Source organism: Diceros bicornis, chromosome 34, assembly GCF_020826845.1.
Source record: "Diceros bicornis minor isolate mBicDic1 chromosome 34, mDicBic1.mat.cur, whole genome shotgun sequence".
Lineage (NCBI taxonomy): Eukaryota > Metazoa > Chordata > Mammalia > Perissodactyla > Rhinocerotidae > Diceros > Diceros bicornis.
Genome location: NC_080773.1, coordinates 36,141,837 through 36,161,573, shown reverse-complemented (window position 1 = coordinate 36,161,573; position 19,737 = coordinate 36,141,837). Strand labels below are relative to the sequence as shown.

At 42.8% G+C, this 19,737-nt stretch overlaps 1 protein-coding gene across 1 annotated transcript in view; it reads right to left on the bottom strand.

The window, feature by feature from the left end:
• ZNF134 (zinc finger protein 134) overlaps positions 1-17,846 on the bottom strand; it is a 34,433-nt gene extending 16,587 nt beyond the window's left edge. Inside the window, exons 1-3 of the mRNA XM_058530577.1 lie at positions 17,755-17,846; positions 14,964-15,090; positions 11,681-13,623 (exon numbers count right to left, since the gene is read on the bottom strand). Of these exons, the coding sequence (XP_058386560.1) occupies positions 12,401-13,623; positions 14,964-15,090; positions 17,755-17,787 (1,383 nt within the window). The 5' untranslated portion in view covers positions 17,788-17,846 and the 3' untranslated portion in view covers positions 11,681-12,400. Of the gene's footprint in view, positions 13,624-14,963; positions 15,091-17,754 lie in introns of the transcript that reaches the window.
• Between the last annotated feature and the right edge of the window lie 1,891 nt (positions 17,847-19,737).

The following is a 19,737-nucleotide window of genomic DNA, read 5'->3' as shown; positions in this document are numbered from 1 at the left end:
CTTCTCATTGTACAAGAAAACAAAGGAGCCACCCCAAACCACTGGGGTTATGTAAACAGGACCCAAGAGGTAACATGAAGGATTCCCAATGGCAAAGTGTACGATACTTTCAGCATCAAACAGTAATTTTTTTTTTCTTTTGGTGAGGAAGATTAGCCCTAAGGTAACATCTGATGCCAATCCTCTTTTTTGCTGAGGAAGATTGGCCCTGGGCTAACATCTGTGCCCATCCTCCTCTACTTTATATGGGATGCCGCCACAGCATGGCTTGACAAGTGGTGCGTTGGTGCGCGCCCAGGATCTGAACCTGTGAGCCCCGGGCCGCCGAAGCTGAGTGCCCACACTTAACCACTGTGCCACAGGGCTGGCCCCCTCAAATAGTAATTTTAATAAATTAAAACAAATAAACATGTTTTAAAAATACATTTGTATCACTACTTTTAAAAAAATAACCTTACATTTGGAGGATGATAGAAGACCAAATCAACACATTGAAAAGGGGAAAATAAAAGGAAAGAATTAAGATATTTTTTTCTATCTAAATTTTTCCTTCAGGAATTTTCTCTTCCTAATAAAAGAAAAGGGGAATAGAAGTAGAACATGACCTAAATTGAGGCAATAATCATATGACTGTACGACCCCACAGGTGACAGGTCCACAATGAATGTCCTAATGGAGGGGTCCAGAGGTCGACAGGGCAATACAAGAATCTATGAATATTTGCTGGATGGAAGATGGGGGGAGTTCACAGATGAAGTGAGTTTGGCCCTGGGTGGTTTCTGTTGTAGCCGTGGAGATGGGCTCACGTGTTTCGTATCATTACCTTCTTCTCTTTTGCAGATGGTCTAAGTTGGAAAGTATTTGTTGCAATAATTGACAAATACTGAGTTTGTCCTCTGTTTGCTACAATTTCGGTGGTGTTTCCCACTCTGACCAATTTTGTACTTGTATTACCACAGCAACAAATCCAGGTTGGTTTCTGCAATATTCTCAATTTTTATAAAAACAAGGTTCCAATGAAAGCACTATACAGGCAGGCAAAGCACATCTACTGTTTAGAAGTAGTACCTGGGCTTCCAATCACGGGCCTCAGCAATAAATAAAGATGCAGTTTATCAAGGGGACACTACCTCATGCACAACTTTTATTTCTTCCAAAATTACTGAGTATTGGTTGTTTTGCCCTGCTTTTCCTTTTTCTTTTTGTATTACAGTGGTTAAATATTAGGAGCACTTAAAAATTGGTCAGAAATAAGATCACAATGCTGCACATCACCATGTTTTGTTCAATATATTTTTGGCATAGCCCATCAATAAGATGAAATATAATCCTGATTGTATTTATGGAAATCACAAAACCACACATCTAACATTCAGAAAGGATGCAGGTGCATAATTGCTAAATACTATAAATAAAATGAATTCTGATTAATACTAGTAAGTATTTAAAATATACACAAATGCTATGTTTAAAAAGTAGTAATTTACAATTTTTTTCTAGAGATGGTGTTGTATTTAAAAATATGATGAGCAAAAAATATTATGAAAGATATGCTTAATTATGCGATTCAACCATAAAATCACAGAAATGTAGAAGAAACATTGAAAGAAAATGCATTACTTAAAATAAAGCAGAGATAAGCCATGTTCCCACATGGGAAGCTTTAACATTGTAAATAAATCCATAAAATACTGTAACTTATAACCAAATAATAACATTTACAAGTTTCCTGAGCTAGTGAAAAAGAAGAGAAATAAATAAAATTGAGTTTAATGCGAGGATTAATTATATGTTATTGAAAAACATGCAATTATAGCTTGTTTTAGTCACTAATCAGAGAGTAAAATTGAGGCTATGACACAGATCATGGACAGAGTCTACAAAATGTTGCAAAGTATTTGATATGCAGGGAGATAGGCAGATAGAGAGAGATAAAATTCGATAGATATTTTTATATATAAGATAGAGAGACAAAGATTTACAGGTATGAAAAATAGTAAGAACTTAGTGTACAGGCCGGCCCCGTGGCTTAGCGGTTAAGTGTGCACGCTCTGCTGCTGGCGGCCCGGGTTCGGATCCCGGGCACGCACCGACGCACTGCTTCTCCGGCCATGCTGAGGCTGTGTCCCACATACAGCAACTAGAAGGATGTGCAACTATGACATACAACTATCTACTGGGACTTTGGGGGGAAAATAAATAAATAAAATCTAAAAAAAAAAAAAAAAAAGAACTTAGTGTGAATAAAAAGGAATTTAAAAATTAGTTGGGAAAGAAAAGTTTATTCAATACATATTATTAAAATATTTACATACATTTGAAAAGATAAAGCTAAATTTCTTTCTTTTTTTTTTTTTTTGAGGAAGATTAGCCCTGAGGTAACATCTGTTGCCAATCCTCCTCTTTTTGTTGTGGAAGATTGGCCCTGGGCTAACATCCGTGCCCATCTTCCTCTACTTTATACGGGACGCTGCCACAGCGTGGCTTGATAAGGGGTGCACAAGTCCGCCCTCGGGATCCAAACCGCTGAAACCCCGGGGCCACCAAAGCGGAGTGCAAGAACTTAACCCCTAGGCCACTGGGCCGGCCCAAAGCTAAATTTCTACTGCATGCCATTTAGACAAATAAGAACATTTATATACATATTTTTAAAATGTTTTAATATTTTAAAAATAAAAACATGTATATAAATACAAAAATCTAAATCCAAAAGATAAACCCTATAGGAGTGTATATATTTTTTGGAAACATGACTTGTGATAAGCACTTAGTAAGCACTGCATAAGACAGAAGACATACAGTACTTTAAACTTATTAGAGGGCCGGCCCGGTGGCTTAGTGGTTAAGTGCGCGCGCTCCGCTGCTGGCGGCCCGGGTTCGGATCCCGGGCGCGCACCGACGCACCGCTTCTCCGGCCATGCTGAAGCCGTGTCCCACATACAGCAACTAGAAGGATGTGCAGCTATGACATACAACTATCTATTGGGGCTTTGGGGGGAAAAAAAAAAAGGAGGAGGATTGGCAATAGATGTTAGCTCAGAGCCGGTCTTCCTCAGCAAAAAGAGGAGGATTAGCACTGATATTAGCTCAGGGCTGATCCTCCCCACAAAAAAAAAAAAAAAAAAGATGAAGCACAAACTAATATAAAGTATTTTATATAACAGTGGAAAGGGGAGGCAATCAATTATATTCTAAGAGCTCACCCTAATAAATGAGATAAATTATCATATTTTCTAACATTGAAAGTTATACAAATAAGCATTTTTAAAAGAAAAAATAATAAATATAAAATGTGGTTTTTCTTAGAAATTATGAGACAAATGCATAATAAATTTAAAAGGAGACATCATTTATATGTAAAAATACACTCATTTGCCAAATAGCTAATTCAAGTTCACATCCTCACTCTGAGTAATAAATCTTCTTATTGGAATCTCACATGACCTTATCTACACAAACATAAAATGAATTAATTATGGTTTCTCAGTTTGAAAATCTGTATAATGGTATAAGAGTAGGATCTTTCTAGATTTATAAAATATTATTAGGTAAAAATGTCCTGTTTCATTATCCACATTTAATTAGATATCAATTTTTTATAACCACCTAAATGCTAGATGTTTTGCAGAGAATTAAATTAGGATTCATCAAACAACAACTGTCTTCATTTTTGTAATAATATTTCACTTATTTACATCAATAGGCAATAAATTATTAAAGTATAATAAATTGTGTAACTGGCATTAAAGTTTGGGAAACACTGGAATCTTGGTAAAGTACAGATTAATTAAGAAAAGTAAATGTTAATGAATTGAAACATTTCTGGAAGGACACACAATAATTGATAACAGATCATAAACCCAGTATTATCTGAGTTTAGAGAAGTGGGAAAGTGAAAGAGAAAAGAACATTTATTTTTCGTATATGCATATAAATTTGTTCAAATATTTCTTAAGAAAAAGTTAGAAGATTTATAACATCAGTTGAAAAATTTAGGAAATCATTGGTAAAATTTAAAAAAATACACATTAGAAATTGATTAACAAATACAAATAAGAGAAAGAGATACGAGGATTGCCCATGAATCATAATCATAATAAAGATAAATCATGAAAATGAATTTGAGCAGGAATGAGAACAACAGAGTTTGGACAAAGAATGTAGACACAGACGTTCTGTGAATTCTGGTCCCACATGTCCTTTAAGAACGCAGACATTCATGTACGAATAAAGCCCCATGTCATTTCTTTGATCAAATTGCTTTCTGTGGAGGCACAAGTAGGAAGTATATTTTACTGCCTGGGAAAGTGGCAGGATAATCCCTACCAACGGCTCCTCTGACTGGGATCTTGGTGGTTAGAACAGACCAAGTTATGACTGCTTGTGAGGTTGAGTCAGGGTAATGACTTTAGAAACCACAATAGATTCAAAGCAGCTGCTAATATCAGGGGACTATCAAAGGACCTTTACATCCAGTTAAATGTCAAGGCCACATGTAGATTTGAACGCGGTAATATTACCTGATGATTCCTGCTCCCTAACGTCAAAAATTCAGAGAAGGCTATGACAGAGAAGGCAGAGAAAGAAGTCAGACAGCCCAGGGACAGGAATGTTGGGTTTTTGGGAACCCTCAGAAAATATCCCTCCTGCATATATTTGTGTCCATGTTCTCACCCCAGGAAAATAAGATTATATTTACACATAATATTTCTGAAAACGTTTTCTAAGCAGTATCATATTCCTCTAAGAATCTGTCTCTTTATATAAAAAAAAGTTTCACTTACCAAATGTCGTTCCCTGCTGGGATAGCAGATGTCGTGGTCAGATTTGGAGCATGTGTGTAAAGGGGGCACCTTACCCTTGAGATAAAGGTTTGGGTTCCATGATCTCATCTCCCTGCTGGGGAGTGATCATCATTTTACCTATAAGTGCAGTGACAGTGTCTGCATGGGGACTGGAGATTATCTCTGAAAAAAAAAATTGTAAAATGTACAAATTACTAGAAGCTATTAGTAGTGATTATTTCAGAAAGAAAGAGAAGCAGGAACAGCTAGGGGAAAACAAAGCTAAGTTGTCCAAAAAGTATCAGGTGGAAATGACAGATGAGACAAGGACACTAAGGTGTATACAGATGAGACAAGGACACTAAGGTGTATAAAGTAAGAGAAGGATGCGTAGTTCAAGGCTGCACTGTGTTTCTGCCAAACCTGAGGATTTTGCCTCCCCAATATGATTCTTTTTCATTTCTCAGGACACTGCCCAATTGTAGCCTAGAAGGAAGAGGAAAAGAAAGAACCATTAAGTAAAAATTGCAAAAGTGTTACAAATGAACATGAAGAAAGTGAGGCAACTTTTATTCCCTACTTCAATAAACACCTCAATAGACACTTTTATTGAGGTGTTCAATAAACACCTCAATAAAAAGCACCTAAAGTACGTCATACATTATTCTCGGTGTATGTGATATATGAGGGGTTTGTGTGGAAGAACTTGCTCTATTGAAGTTCAGAAAGACGGATATTAGACAATAATGAATAATAAGTATACATCATGCTATATGATGATAGGTGTCTTGGGGGGACAAAAGTTGGATTTGGGGAAAAGCAGGGAATGACAGTGTGCAATATTAAATAGACTAGTAATGGGAGACCTCATGGACAAATGGATACTTCAGGCAAGACTTGAAAAAAGGTGAAGAATTAAGCCATGTGGCATTTTTGTGCATATGATCCAAGCACAGGCATCAGCCAGTGTCATGTCCCATGCAAAGCCAGGTGCCGATGCCCATGGAACTAGATGAGTGAGGCAGAGAGTTTAAAAGAGGAGGTCCGAGGGGCACGTGGGCTAAAGACCTCTGAAGCTCTTCAGGGTCTTGTAAAAATTTTGAATCTTCTCTAAGTAAAATGAGAAGCCTTTCCAGAGTTTTGGTCAAAGATGGACATAACCTGAGCTAGCGCTGATGGCCTGGTTGTTAAAGTTCAGCATCCTCTGCTTCAGCAGTCCAGGCTTGGTTCCCCGGTGTGGAACCATACCACTCGTCTGTCAGTAGCCATGCTGTGGAGGTGGCTCACATAGAAGAACTAGAAGGACTTACAACTAGAGTATACAACTATATACTGGGGCTTTGGGGGAAAAAAAGAGAGAGAGAGGAAGATTGACAACAGATGTTAGCTCAGAGCAAATCTTTCCCAGAAAAAAAAAAAAGACGGACATTACCTGATTTGTACTTTAAAAGGGTTATGTTAGCTGGAGAGTTGAGAATACGCTGGAAAAGAATAAGCGTAGGATAAAGATCAGATAGATGATGGTTGCAGAAATCCAGGTAGAGGATGGCGACTCTAATCAGGCTGGGGGCAGGCGGTCAGATTCATGATATATTTTGATGCAAAGCAGTCAGATTCATGATATATTCTGAAAGTAGACCCAATCAGATTTCCTGTAGGACTGTTCTGTGGTATGAAAAAAATGAGTCAGGGATGACCCCTAGATTTTTAGTCTTAGCAACTGGAAAGATGGAGTTGGCATTGACTGAGAATGGGAAAGCTGTGGCCAGAGCGGAGTTAAAAGAAAGCTGACACTGATAACACCAAATGCTGGTGAGGATGTGGAGCAACAGGAACTCTCATCATTGCTGGTGGGGATGGAAAATGGCACAGACACTTTGGAAGACAGTCTGGCAGGTTTTTACAAATTTAAACATAGGGTTACCACACAATCCAGCAATCATGTTCCCTGTTATTTACCCAAAGGAGCTGAAAGTTATGCCCACACAAAAATCTGCACATGGATGTTTATAACAGCTTTATTCATAATTGCTAAAACATGGAAGCAACCAAGATGTCTTTCAGTAGGTGAATGGATAAATAAACTGTGGTACATCCAGAAAATGGAATATTATTCAGCACTAAAAAGAAAATGAGCTATCAAGCTATGAAAAGACATGGAAGAAACTTAACCGCATATTACTAAGTCAAAGAAGCCAATCTGAAAAGGCTACATACTGTATGATTCCAACTATATGACATTCTGGAAAAGGCAAAACTATGGAGACAGTAAAAATATCAGTGGTTGTCAGGGGTTAGGAGTGAGGGAGGGATGAATGGGTGGAGAATTTTTAGGGCAATGATACAGAGAAATTTTAGGGCAGTGAAACTAATCTGTACGTATGGAACTATAATAGTGAATACACGTCACTATACCTTTATTCAAACCCATAAAATATACACCAAGAGTGAACTCTAATGTAAACCATCATCTTAGGGTGATAATATGTCACTGGAGGTTCATCAGTTGTAACAAATGTACCACTCTAGTGGGGGATGTTGATAATGGGGGAGGCTATGCATGTGGGGACATGGGGTATATGGGAAATCTCTGTACCTTCCTGTCAATTTTGCTGTGAACCCAAAACTTCTCTAAAAAAATAAAATTTAAAAAATTTTTAAAAAAGAAAGCTCAAGAGAAGCTTGAAGGTGTTGAGTCTGTGATGTCTACTAGATGCCCAGGAATAGGTTGCAAATAGATAATTAATTATCCCTGGATTTTTGGAAGGAGATACACATTTGGAAGTTTTGAGCTTATAACGCTCTTTACAACCATGCCATTGCACAAGATCACCAATAGAATGTGTATAGATTGCGAAGAGAGAAATGACTGATGATTGAGCTCTTGTTTATCACAATGTTAAAGGAAAGCATTATTTTTTTAAAGCCAGCATATTCAGTTAGAATACACACAAAAAAATCAGTGGTGTCAAAAGCTGCTGAAAGGAACTTTAAGGAAAACCTTAGATGTCATTATTGTTTATAGAAGTTCATTAATGATGATGAAGTCGTGAAGATAAAAACTCTCATTTGAATGAGAACTAGTCATGTGTCGCTTAACAATGGGGCTATGTTCTGAGAAATGTGTTAGATAATTTCATTGTGCGAACATGAGTGTACTTATGCAAATCTAGACGGTATGGCGTACTACACATGTAGGCTATGTGGTACTAACCTTATGGGACTACCATTGGAAATGCAGTCCATCGTTGACTGAAATGTCATTATGTGGTGTATGACTGTACACAAGAGTTCAGGTAATAGAAACAAAGAGAGAGAAAAGGTTCATAAAAGTTTAGCCATAAAGAGTGAGGGAGAGAAATGGTAGAACAGAAAATGTACTAGATCATAGAGTGAAAGGTAGTTATTTTATGAAGTACACAAACTTTATCAATGTTATTTGTAAAAGAGAGGAAGAGACTGAAGATCAGTGATGGGTGGCTTATTAGTCAAGAAACTTGATAAACCAAGAACAAAACCCCTCAGAAGCTAAGACACAGGGAAGTCATCCTTAGGTGGCATTAATGGAGGGATTGACCCTACATTGAGGGGAGGCATCATTTCCATTTCAACAGAAGGGAGCCCATAAGGGATTTGTTCTAGATTTAGGAGGCAGAAGGTGTTGTCAAAAGAAATCAAATAATTTTCTATTCTTGGGGCTGAGCCGGTGGCGTAGTGAAGTTCACAGGCTCCGCTTCGGCAGCCCGGGGTTTGCGGGTTCGGATCCTGAGCGTGGACCTAGGCACTGCTTACCAAGCCAGGCTGTGGCAGTCTTCCCACAAATAAAGTAGAGGAAGATGGGAATAGATGTTAGCCCAGGGCCAATCTTCCTAAGCAAAAAGAGGAGGATTCACAACAGATGTTAGCTCAAGGCTAATCTTCCTCACCCAAATAAATAAATAAAAATAAAAAATAAAATAAAAATAAAATAATTTTCTATTCTCTGTATAAAAGTGGCAGAATATTAATATAGACAGAAGTAATCCTGGAGGAACTTTATAAAGTAACATATTTATTTGGCATTCTTGAGATTTTAGTGGATATACTGAGCTAGGAACACCAAGCTGGACAGGCAAGTAGCAGAAGAGGGGAAGGGGCTGGTGGAATAGGGGACAGCTGAGGGATCCACATAAAGTCCTTGACCAGGATTTGGGAAGATTTTAAGTGATAGATCAGTAATGACAGCTCTTTGAGTAGATGGACTAAATTATTTACAGATAATTAGGACAATTCAGGCTAGAAGAGAGGTCCCAGATTATTTGGACATTCTTCAACTAAGTGACGTGAGGCTTGAAGGTGACAGAAGTTAGTCAGCTAACCAGTACTAATCAAAATATGGAGTCTTTTTAGCCAATGGAAGCAGTAGATGTTAGAACAGTGATTGTTGAGTCCAGGGAGTTACTTGGCTCTAAAGAGTAGAGAACAGGGCCGGCCCCGTGGCTTAGCGGTTAAGTGCGCATGCCCCGCTACTGGCGGCCCGGGTTCAGATCCCAGGCATGCACCGACCCACCGCTTCTCCTGTCGTGCTGAGGCCTCATCCCACATACAGCAACTAGAAGGATGTGCAACTATGACATATCCACTGGGGCTTTGGGGGAAAAAAAGGAGGAGGATTGGCAATAGATGTTAGCGCAGAGCTGGTCTTCCTCAGCAAAAAGAGGAGGATTGGCATGGATGTTAGCTCAGGGCTGATCTTCCTCACAAAAAAAATAAATAAATAAAGTCTAAAAAAAAAAACAGTAGAGAACATGTTTGTGACCTCAGATCGTGGATCTGGCCTTCTCCTCTATCTGCAACCAGCTTATGCTCTGTGCTGTAAGTGGCTGGCATGTTCAATTGGGCCAAGGGTACTGGCGCAGGGTACAAGCACACTTCCCTAATTGTTGGGATCTAGTGGTTGTGCTATAAGTTCCCATTAGAACCATAAATAGGAATTATGTATTCCACTACAAATAGCCTATGACACATCATGAGATGCCACTGAGTCCATATAAAAATCAAAGTGAGGTTAGTGTACAAAGCAAAAATAAGATTTCAAGAAGCCCTTAGCATTCTGGATGTCAAATCAAAGATTGCAGAATTGGAGTAAAAAAAAAATTTTAGAATTTTAAAAAAATCTTAAAACTGTAGCTCAGCTTTGCAACATGTCTTCTCCTTAAAACAAAAGGCAACTAGTGAGGGTCTTTGTAAGAGATGGTGACTGAGCAAATGGAATATGGAGACTGCAATAATGGTTCTCTGAGGCCGCCCCCACGGCGTACTGGTTAAGTGCTCGCGCTTCGCTGCTGGGGGCCCAGATTCGGATCCCAGGCGCTGCACCGATGCACCGTTTGTCAGGCCATGCTGCGGCGGCGGCATCCCATATAAAGTGGAGAAAGATGGGCACGGATGTTAGCCCACGGCCAGTCTTCCTCAGCAAAAAAAGAGGAGGACTGGCATGGATGTTAGCTCAGGGCTGATCTTCCTCAATGGAAGAAAAAAAAAAATGTTCTCTGCGATGATAACAGTGTAGGTGGATGTTGTGCAATGAAGTCACCATCAGGGGTCTCAAGAAATTTTCCGTGCAGAGATCATCCTCAAGTTTAACTCCAAGTTTAACAGTAATTATTGATATGAGGATTTTTAAAACTGGTTTTAATATTCAGGTATCTCACAATTTCAGAGCCAGAGAAAGATTAAACACTTTGTATTCCCCTAATTCATTCTAGACAATCAGGCTTTAATAATGTCATGTTGTATAATTCAAATGCTGTTGATTTCTGTCATTATAATTGGGAGAAATTATCATGCCCTAGATATTGTACTTCTAAAAGCATTGTAGGTTGTCACAACTGTACCCACCTCAGGGTGATCTTTGCGCCTACAAAAAATCCTGGCATCCAGGCCACAAATTAGGACCACAGATGCCTGCAGTCTTTCCTAGAAGGTCTTGTGCAGTGTGCAGCTTTTTCTGAGACCAAATATGGCTTTCCAACACCAATTCTCTGATTCTCCAACACCAACTGGGCGTCCTACAATTCAAATTCAGACTACTTGGAGTTAGCACAGACCCCACAGTTAAGGACTCAGTTCCACAAGACTGCCTCCACTTCAAATGCAATGGGGTCCCTAGGCTACCCCCACTTCTGCCAGGACAACTACCAACTTGGAGTTCCTACAAGACCCCCTCAGGTCTGATAATTTGTTCTGTAACCTAGAATGACTTACAGAGCCCAGGAAAATGCTATACTTCCTATTACAGTTTATTATAATGGGCTTAAGTCAACAGCCAGATAAGAGGTACATAGGGTGAGGTCCAGAAGAACCCCAAGCACAGGAGCCTCTATCTCAGTGGAGTTAGGGTGCACCCCTGTTCCTGGCTGGATGTGTTTACCAACAGGGAAGCTCCCCAAACCCTACTGTTCAGGGGTTTCTATCAAGGTGTTATAACATATGCATGGTTGACTAAATCATTGGTAACTGAACTCAATCTCCAGTTCCTTCCCCTCCCCGACATGTCAGGGGTGGGGCTTAAAGTTCTAACCCTCTAATGTTTGGCGACCAGCCCCCATCCTGAAGCTCTTTACTGGCCTCCACCATGAGTCATTTCATTATCATACAAAAGACACTCATCACTCAGGAAATTCCAAGGATTTTAGCGGCTCTGTGCCAGGAACTGGGACAAACACGAAATATTTATTTTTTTATTTTACCACAGAGATGCAGATTAGGGAAAAACCTGTAGTTAGAGGTACTCTCTGACATCATACTGTCTCCTCTGACGCCCTCATGAGAGCTGTCTACCCCTTCACACTGGCAGAGCTCAATTCTGTTTTCAACCCACCCCACACAGTGAATAAAATTCCCAAGATTAAAGGTAACTTAAACAATAAGACTTTTATTATTGCACAAACCAGAGCAATGTAAGGCAGAGAGATCCCAGGTCAGTGACTTGGAGGCTAGAAAATCCATCAAAAAAAAAAAAAATCACATAAGACCAACAATGCCATGAAGAAAGTAAAACTTTACAAGCCACCAGCAGTTCCCAGACTGGGTCCTTTGGGCCCAAAGTGGGTCAGGTCCACATCATAACTAGTCAGAGAGAAGAGAGTGGAACCCGCCAGGGGCTCAGACTATGATTTCCTCTAGAGAATGGGAGAGAGAGCACAAACATCTGTCTTCTCTGAGCATGCTGTGGTGAATGATGCACACCATGAGGACCTGCCAGGTGGTAGAGGTGAGATGACTTCTGCCATAACACCTGGCAGTGACATAACTCTGGCAAGAGTCCTGAGCAGGTCAGAATATGAAATGCAGTTCCTGAAAACTTCTCACATACCTGGAACTCATGGCAGATGGTTCCTCACAGAGACTCTCTAGTGCCATCACACTAAATAAAGAGATAGCACATTCCCTGAAGATCTAAGGCCATTAGCTTATGTGACAGTTCTCATGCTGAATGGGTTTAAATCTTTGGCTAAAGGCTTTCCCACAATTGCTCAATTCAAAAAATTATCTGGGTTGTGAAGTTTTTGGTGTTGAATCACAGCAGACTGTTAACTGAAGGCTTGCTCATGTCGGCTGCACTCTTGAGACCTTTATCTATTGTGAAGTTTATGGTGTTGAATAAGGCTGTAGTTTTGGCTAAAAGATTTTCCACATTCCCTGCACTCATAAGGCCTTTCTCCAGTGTGAATTCTCCGATGTAGAATGAGGCTGAAGCTCTGGCTAAAGGATTTCCCACATTCACTGCACTCATAAGGCCTTGCTCCCGTGTGAACTCTTCGGTGTTGAATGAGGCTAGAGCTTTGTCTAAAAGATTTCCCACATTCACTGCACTCATATGGCCTTTCTCCAGTATGAACTCTCCGGTGTTGAATGAGGATGGAGCTTTGGCTAAAAGATTTCCCACATTCACCACATTTATAAGGCCTTGCTCCAGTGTGAATTCTTCGGTGTTGAACGAGGCTGGAGCTTTGTCTAAAGAATTTGCCACATTCGGCACACTCATAAGGCCTTGCTCCAGTGTGAATTCTCTGGTGCCGAACAAGTTTGGATTTGCACCCAAAAGCTTTCCCACATTCGCTGCACACATAAGGTCTTTCTCCAGTGTGAATACGCTGGTGCTGAACAAGTTTATATTTGAACCTGAAGGACTTCTGACATTCACTGCACCCAAAAGGCCTTTCTCCAGTGTGGACTGTCTTGTGTTGAACAAATGTGTGCTTGTAGCTGAAGGTTTTCCCACATTCACTACACTCATACAGTCCTTCTCCAGTGTGGATTCTCTGGTGCTGGACAAGTGTACGTTTGCGGCGGAAGGCTTTCCCACATTCACCACACTTATAAGGACTTTTTCCACTGTGAAAAGCCTCCTCAAGCTCAGTACTGCTATGCATACTCAGTACTGCTTTGGGAGTGGCCTGGTGCTGGAGAAGGCCCACATTGACCAAGAAGTCTTTTCCAACCTCCTGACAGGTGAAAAGCTTCCCTGACGAATGGCTTCCATAGTTCTTCACAAAGGAGGCCCTCTCTATGTCCTTGCTGTAGGGTTTTTTCCCACTGTGCTCCTTCTGGTGTTGCTGAAGATTTGCACTGAAACAGAATTGTTTCCCACATTCCACACATGTGTATGATTTCTGCCCAGTATATATTCCTTGATGCTCAGCCAGATACAAAATATCTTTCATGACAGGAACACACATCTCACAAAGATGAGCCTTTTGAGTTGACTGATCTGGTTTTGGAATCCTGATTTGTGGCACTCTTTCCAGAGAAACACTCTGTCCAGAAGGTGCCTCCTCTATACCACACAAACAACCTGAAAACAGAGAAATGCCAGTGAAGTACATGTTGTCTCTGGGGACAAGTGGCAGTCACATCACAAACATGTGTTTAACACACCAAAGAATGAATATATGAGGTTGTTTGCAGAATGAGGGAGTTGGAGTCAGGATAAGAAGGGGCTGCTTTACAGTACCGGGACTCTAAAAGGTCACAGAAGTAGGGAGGCCTCACAAGATGAATGACATTAAGGATGGGATGCATAAAGTGAGGAGAGGCAGGCAGAGTTTCCAACTCACTTCTCTGAGAATCACCTTCAGCAGGGCCTTAGCTGCTGCTGACAGGTGAGCGTTTTGCAGATGTTTTTGTCCAGGAACAGAAGAATTCCACTGTAAACGAGTAGCTGGTGGTGAAGGACTATTAAGGATATGTGCACACCACCCATTATGTATGAGCCAATGTTGGAGAACACTGCAGAGGCAGCAATGGAGAGGAATGGGTAACAGGTGGAGGCAGGAAGGTTGGGAGCAGCCAGTGACTAGAAGTCAGAATATAAATGACAAGCTGACCAAGTATAAAGAAAGGGGGAAAAAAGGTAAAAATGAGGTGTGGCCACCAGCAATGGCACCAAAACACTAGTTTGAACAGGTTCTTGGTATGCTGTGAACACAACCCTGATGTCATGTTCTCCCTCAGCTGCCGCTCAGCAGGGCCAGGTCCCCTCTAGCTCATCCTGCAATGGTGAGAGTAATATCCATTTTGTGAAGCACCCAGAACTCTCCCCTCTCCCAACCTGAGTTGAGCAATTATATGGGACCTGGATAACACAAGTCCTAAGGGAAAGACAGGACAGGTAAGTGCCCAGTACCAGCCCAGGGCAACTTATCACATGACAGACCACAGGAAAGAAAACTAAATGTTACAAAAATAACCTCAGATGAGGGTCTCACAAGAACAGCTTGAGGTGCACATAAGTAGTGACCATGTCAGTGATGACAATTCCTGGCACAGGTAGGCATGAAGAACTGTTAGTTAGAAGAAGAGAGCAAAACTTGAACCATGTAAGTACCATGGATCTGGAAAGTCACCCAGCCAGGGAGGGGGCAAGCAAGGTGGGATCCATCTGGCTGACTGCAACACTACACAGAAAGATTACCCCAAATCCTTCCCTACTAGGCTTCAGGGTAGCACGTATCAGGGCTGCAGGGAGAGAAGACGGCAGTGCAAACACCCCAGCCCTAGCAACACAGCAACTAGCCATAGAACTGGGAAAGGAAGGAGTGCCATGGTCTGGATATAAGAAGGACAGAGCAGCCCCTAGGGAAAAGCAGACAGGCAAAGCCTATCCCAGGTCACTGGGGAGGGTGAGGGCCTTACCCAGTGAGGATATGAGTGCAAAGTTCTCCAGCATCACATCATGGTACAGGTGTCTCTGAGCCTCATCAAGGAGGCTCCATTCCTCCCAGGAGAAGTACACGGCCACATCCTCCAAAGTCACATTGCCCTGTCATGATGAGGCCAGATGAAACCACAGCCTCTCTCCTGGGGACACACAATCCCCGCCCCCCCACATCTACCACACGCCCATCCTCCTCCCAAGCTCCTCACCTTAGAGGAGATACCAGGAACTGATGCGATTGATGCTGCTCTCTCCTTATGCTTCCATTAATCAATGTACCCAGCCCGCAGCAACTACAGGCAGGTAGGCAGATAAGACACCATCTACGGTCAGGGACAAGACTACAGGGCCTCATCCCTTCCTGCTAGGCAATTTCCTTGGGGTCCTCCAGATCATGCCTCACAACACAATACAATCTGGGGTCACCCTTCACCCTTAAGTCTTCCGTACCAGAGCCCAGAGCCCATCAATTCATGCTCTCTCTCTCTACATGCACCTGTCTCACATCTTCAGACCCCACAGTTGCATCCCACAGTCACCGCCAACTCCGTGCTCCACACCATAGTCATCTCCTTGGACTCACCCAACGACTTGGCACATGGCATCCAGAGAGAGTTTGACAAACTCTAACAGGACACAGTATTACCCAAGACCTCAATGGAGCTCAACACCAGGGGGAGCACTGGAGGCTGCTTTGAAGGACTCTCTGCCTGTCTCTAATCCTTGCTTCAACATTAGTCACACAGAACCAAATGTGAATTTTAGATACCCATGGCCCTCTTCCATTTCTATGCTGCACTTGTTGTCCCCTCAGCAGCCAAATCCCTCCTCTTTCCACCTCACCCTCATTAAAAGCCCAGCCACACTGGTACTCCCACCAGACGTAGTGATTCTCACAGATGAGCACATTTGCCCATGGCCTTATGCCCCAGCGAGACTGAAACACTCCATATTCCACCAAAGCTCACCACAAAATTCTAGTAAATCCATCTTATCTTAATCAGTCCTAAGCCTCCACATCTGTCTCATGGTCACTCTTCCCTTGGAAGTCTTGGCCACCTGTCAAGACTATCCTCCCCACACATACTCCTTTCACAGCAACTTCTCTCTCATACAATGTTTATTATGCTCATAACCCCCAACTAGGTGCCCAAGCAACAGACCTGGTCCTCAGAACTCATACTCTTCTTTATGACCCGCTAATATCATTACCATGACCTGAATTCCTCTTGTGAGTATGATTCACAGCTTTACCATGGTGCCCACAATAGCCACCACTTTTGGATGTCTCTATCCTGAACCCCTCCCCAGATTTCCAGACCTCTGGGTCCAGCTGCCCACTTGATGCTACCACTCACTCTCTGAAATGTCTTAGAATCTTAATATGGCTAAAAACAAAACTCTGATACCCCTCGTGAAAATCACTCCTACTACTGATTATCCCATCTCAGTTGAAGCTTCCATCCCTCTATCTGCTAAAACCAAAACTTTAGTGTCAACTCTGACTCTTACTTTTCTGTCTCTCACCCTCAAATTGAGAAAATCTGGGCAGCCCTTCTTAAAAAATGGATCCAGAATCCAACCACTTCTCCCACCTTCACGGTCACCACTCTGGTCTGTACACACTCATCTGGACTATTACAGTAGCCTCTTCCTTCACCTCCAAAGTCTGTTTTCCACTCTGCAACCAGATGGAGCCTGTTCAGACCTGAGTAAGATCATCTCCCTCCTCTGTTCCAAATCTCCCATTACCTCCAAAATAGATACTCAACCTCTCAGGCAGCCACATTACAGGACTCATTCCTCCCCCCCTGCTCTTTGCTCCTGACAGAAAGGAGACCTGTTGTACTCTGTTCTCAGCTCAGCCACACTACCAAGCATTTGTATATGCTGGTACCTGTTCCTCGGATAACCTTCTGTAAGTCTTTCCATTGGTGGCCAGAAATAAGAACTCCTCCAAACAACCCTCAGCCTGCAGGGGATTTCTTCCACGTCTCCAAAAACAAGGGCTGGGATAATGGCAGGCAAAGAGCCCCAGGACACCACAATCTCAAAGTTCATATAGGTGGGGGCCGAATCAGGGAGAGCCTGGGCCACCCTCCACTTCTCTAAGTTCCACAAATTCTTCTTCAGCCACAGGGAGCTGTGGGCAGAAATAAGCCATAGAGGCTGGGACCACGGTGTGTTTCAGTGGGCTAAAACTTCTCGTGTACCTCTACCTGGCCCTGGAGACCAGGTGACCTTAGGCTGAATGACTAAACTCTGCTTCAGTCCTCAGAGCTCCCTCCTCCCAGTTCTATGATTTTGGACGAGGACTCAACTCCCTGTGCCTCACTGTCCTCATCACCCCCATTCCAGTCTGTTCTCTCTCTGAGCAGCTCTCGGAAAACTTTTAAAAGTCTAACACACAGTGTTCCTCTTCCGTTCACAACACTCCACCGCTCCCAGGGCCCTTGGATTGAAGGAACAGCCCCTCAGCCTCCAGTGCAGGCGACACTCCTCCTCACACTGTTCACTCCACACAGAACACGGACCCCAGGTCCTTGACTCCCCCCGGCTCAGTCACCCCTCCAGGCCTTTCCCCCGCCGGGTCCTCCCCTGGGACCCTCTCCCACATCCGTCACGCCGGCTCTCAGAAACAAGCCCCACGAGCCCTCCCCGCCCCGGACACCGGGGCCTGGGCTGCAGGCCCGTGAGCGGCGCCCGCACTCGGGACTCTAGGGCTGGGCTGGGCTGAGGGCGGGGAGGGCGCGGAGCACGAGCACTGACCTGAGCCGGCTCCCTCCGCGCGGCCACCGCCATCGGACTCTGCGGGCGGAGCGGGGCCGGGAGCGGCGGGAGAGGAGAGGACCCGGGCACGGCGGTCCTGTCCCGGCCCTGGCGCGGGTACCCCGGCGGCGTCGCCGAGCCTCTGACCCGCCCTGTGCAGCAGGGACAGCGCCTCCTCTCGCACCTTCTCTGTCTCTCACCTCAGCCCCGACCCAAGGCTCTGGACGCGGAACTGACCCGAGAGCAGCCAAAATGACCGCCACCAGGAGGACTCCGGAAGTCCCGCCCTCCACGCGACGCGTACGCACAGAATCGTCTTCATCCTGATCCTTCATTGGCTCAATCCTGATGCCTCTCGGCGCGGAGTCCTCTGGGTAATGTAGTTCACAGCGCTCTAGAGGACGCGGCAAAGGGTGTTCTCACCTGGACCATCCCAAAGGCCCGGAAGCACCGCGAGGGTTCTAACAGGTTGGGAGAGGCCTTCGCTACTTCTTGAAGGGGCTGCACGCATATTTATGGGGAATGTTGTCTGCAGGTGATCACCAAAAGTTTTTAGAACCATTATTTCAGACCCCATGAAGCTCAGCAGCTCCCAAAGACTAAAAATAATATTTTAGATGCTCCGAAAGGCTTCAGATACAAATGGACAAATCATTCCATAACATCAGACATAAAATATGTATATTCTTATCTGTAAACTAATAAACATCATCTTATTGTTCTTCATAAGCGTGTAACCTGAAGCACTGGAGTCAATTTTGTGAGTATCTCTATGTTCCGTGAAGAACAAGAGGAAAGGACTCTAGATAGGGCCATGATGGGAAGATAGAAGAGGGATGTTGGGCTGCCCTGAAGCAGATGGACAAGGGTGAATCTCGGCCTCTAGTTCCCACGGAAAACATCTCTCCTGCCTGTATGTTCAGTGATTGTGTCCTACCCAGTGAGGAACACTGTTTTAGCCATGTACTATTTCTTTCTCCATATTCTAAGATACATTCAATTCCTTTCAGGAATCGGACAAGTATCTCAAATGTAGAACAACTTAACAAAGGCTATTTTCGTATGGGACAGTGACTGCAGTGTTCACAGTCATAGCATATGTGCAAAGGAGGCATCTGAACCCCATGATCTCATTGCCTTGCTGGGAAATAATGATCATTTTTCCTATTTTTGAAGGGACAGTACTGCATGGGGAATTCAGATGATCTCAGAAAGGCAGTTGTGAAATGGAAATTACAGAAAGTTATTAATAATGTTTATGTAGTTCTTTAAAGATAGTGGTGGAAAGCTCTGTGGAAACATCAGTGAAGGGTGAAAAAATTTAAGACCTCAATGAAATTTGAGAAGTCACGGAAGTCTGAGAAGAGCTACAATCCAGTTGAGCATGTGACTGCTGGAACCTTGGTCACTCTGAGGATATTGTCTCCAAAACGTGATCCAGTTGCACACTGAGCAATACCAGCTTGGAGAGACAGTGAAAGAGGACATTTAGAGTAGCCAGAAGAGTAAACATAAACAGGGAATCTCACATGTCTCGTTTATCACTGCTCTAACAAATGTTCATTGAGCACAGCAAGAAATCATATAGAATTGTATTTCTTACAAGAGTTATGGCAAATACTTAGTAAGCAATGCAAAAAATAGAAGCTAAGAATAATTTAACCAAATGAGAGTATGTAAAAAGGTACAATCTATGTAAGATGAAAGACACCAAAAAATTGAAAAATGAAAAGGTGAATTGAGTCCACAAAACTCCTTTGAGTCCCTGTGAATCACAGATGAACGTGTCCTTCAAGAACGGCAGTCTTTCATGGACAAATAAAGTCCCATCTCATTTTCTTGATCAAAGTAGTTACTGTGGAGGCAGAAATAGGGCCTAAGTCAGGTCAATCTTTCAGGGATAGTAAGAGGAAAATGCCCACCCTCTAGTTCTTCTGGATGGGATTTAAGCAGTTAGAACTCTCTAAATTATCACTGATCAAA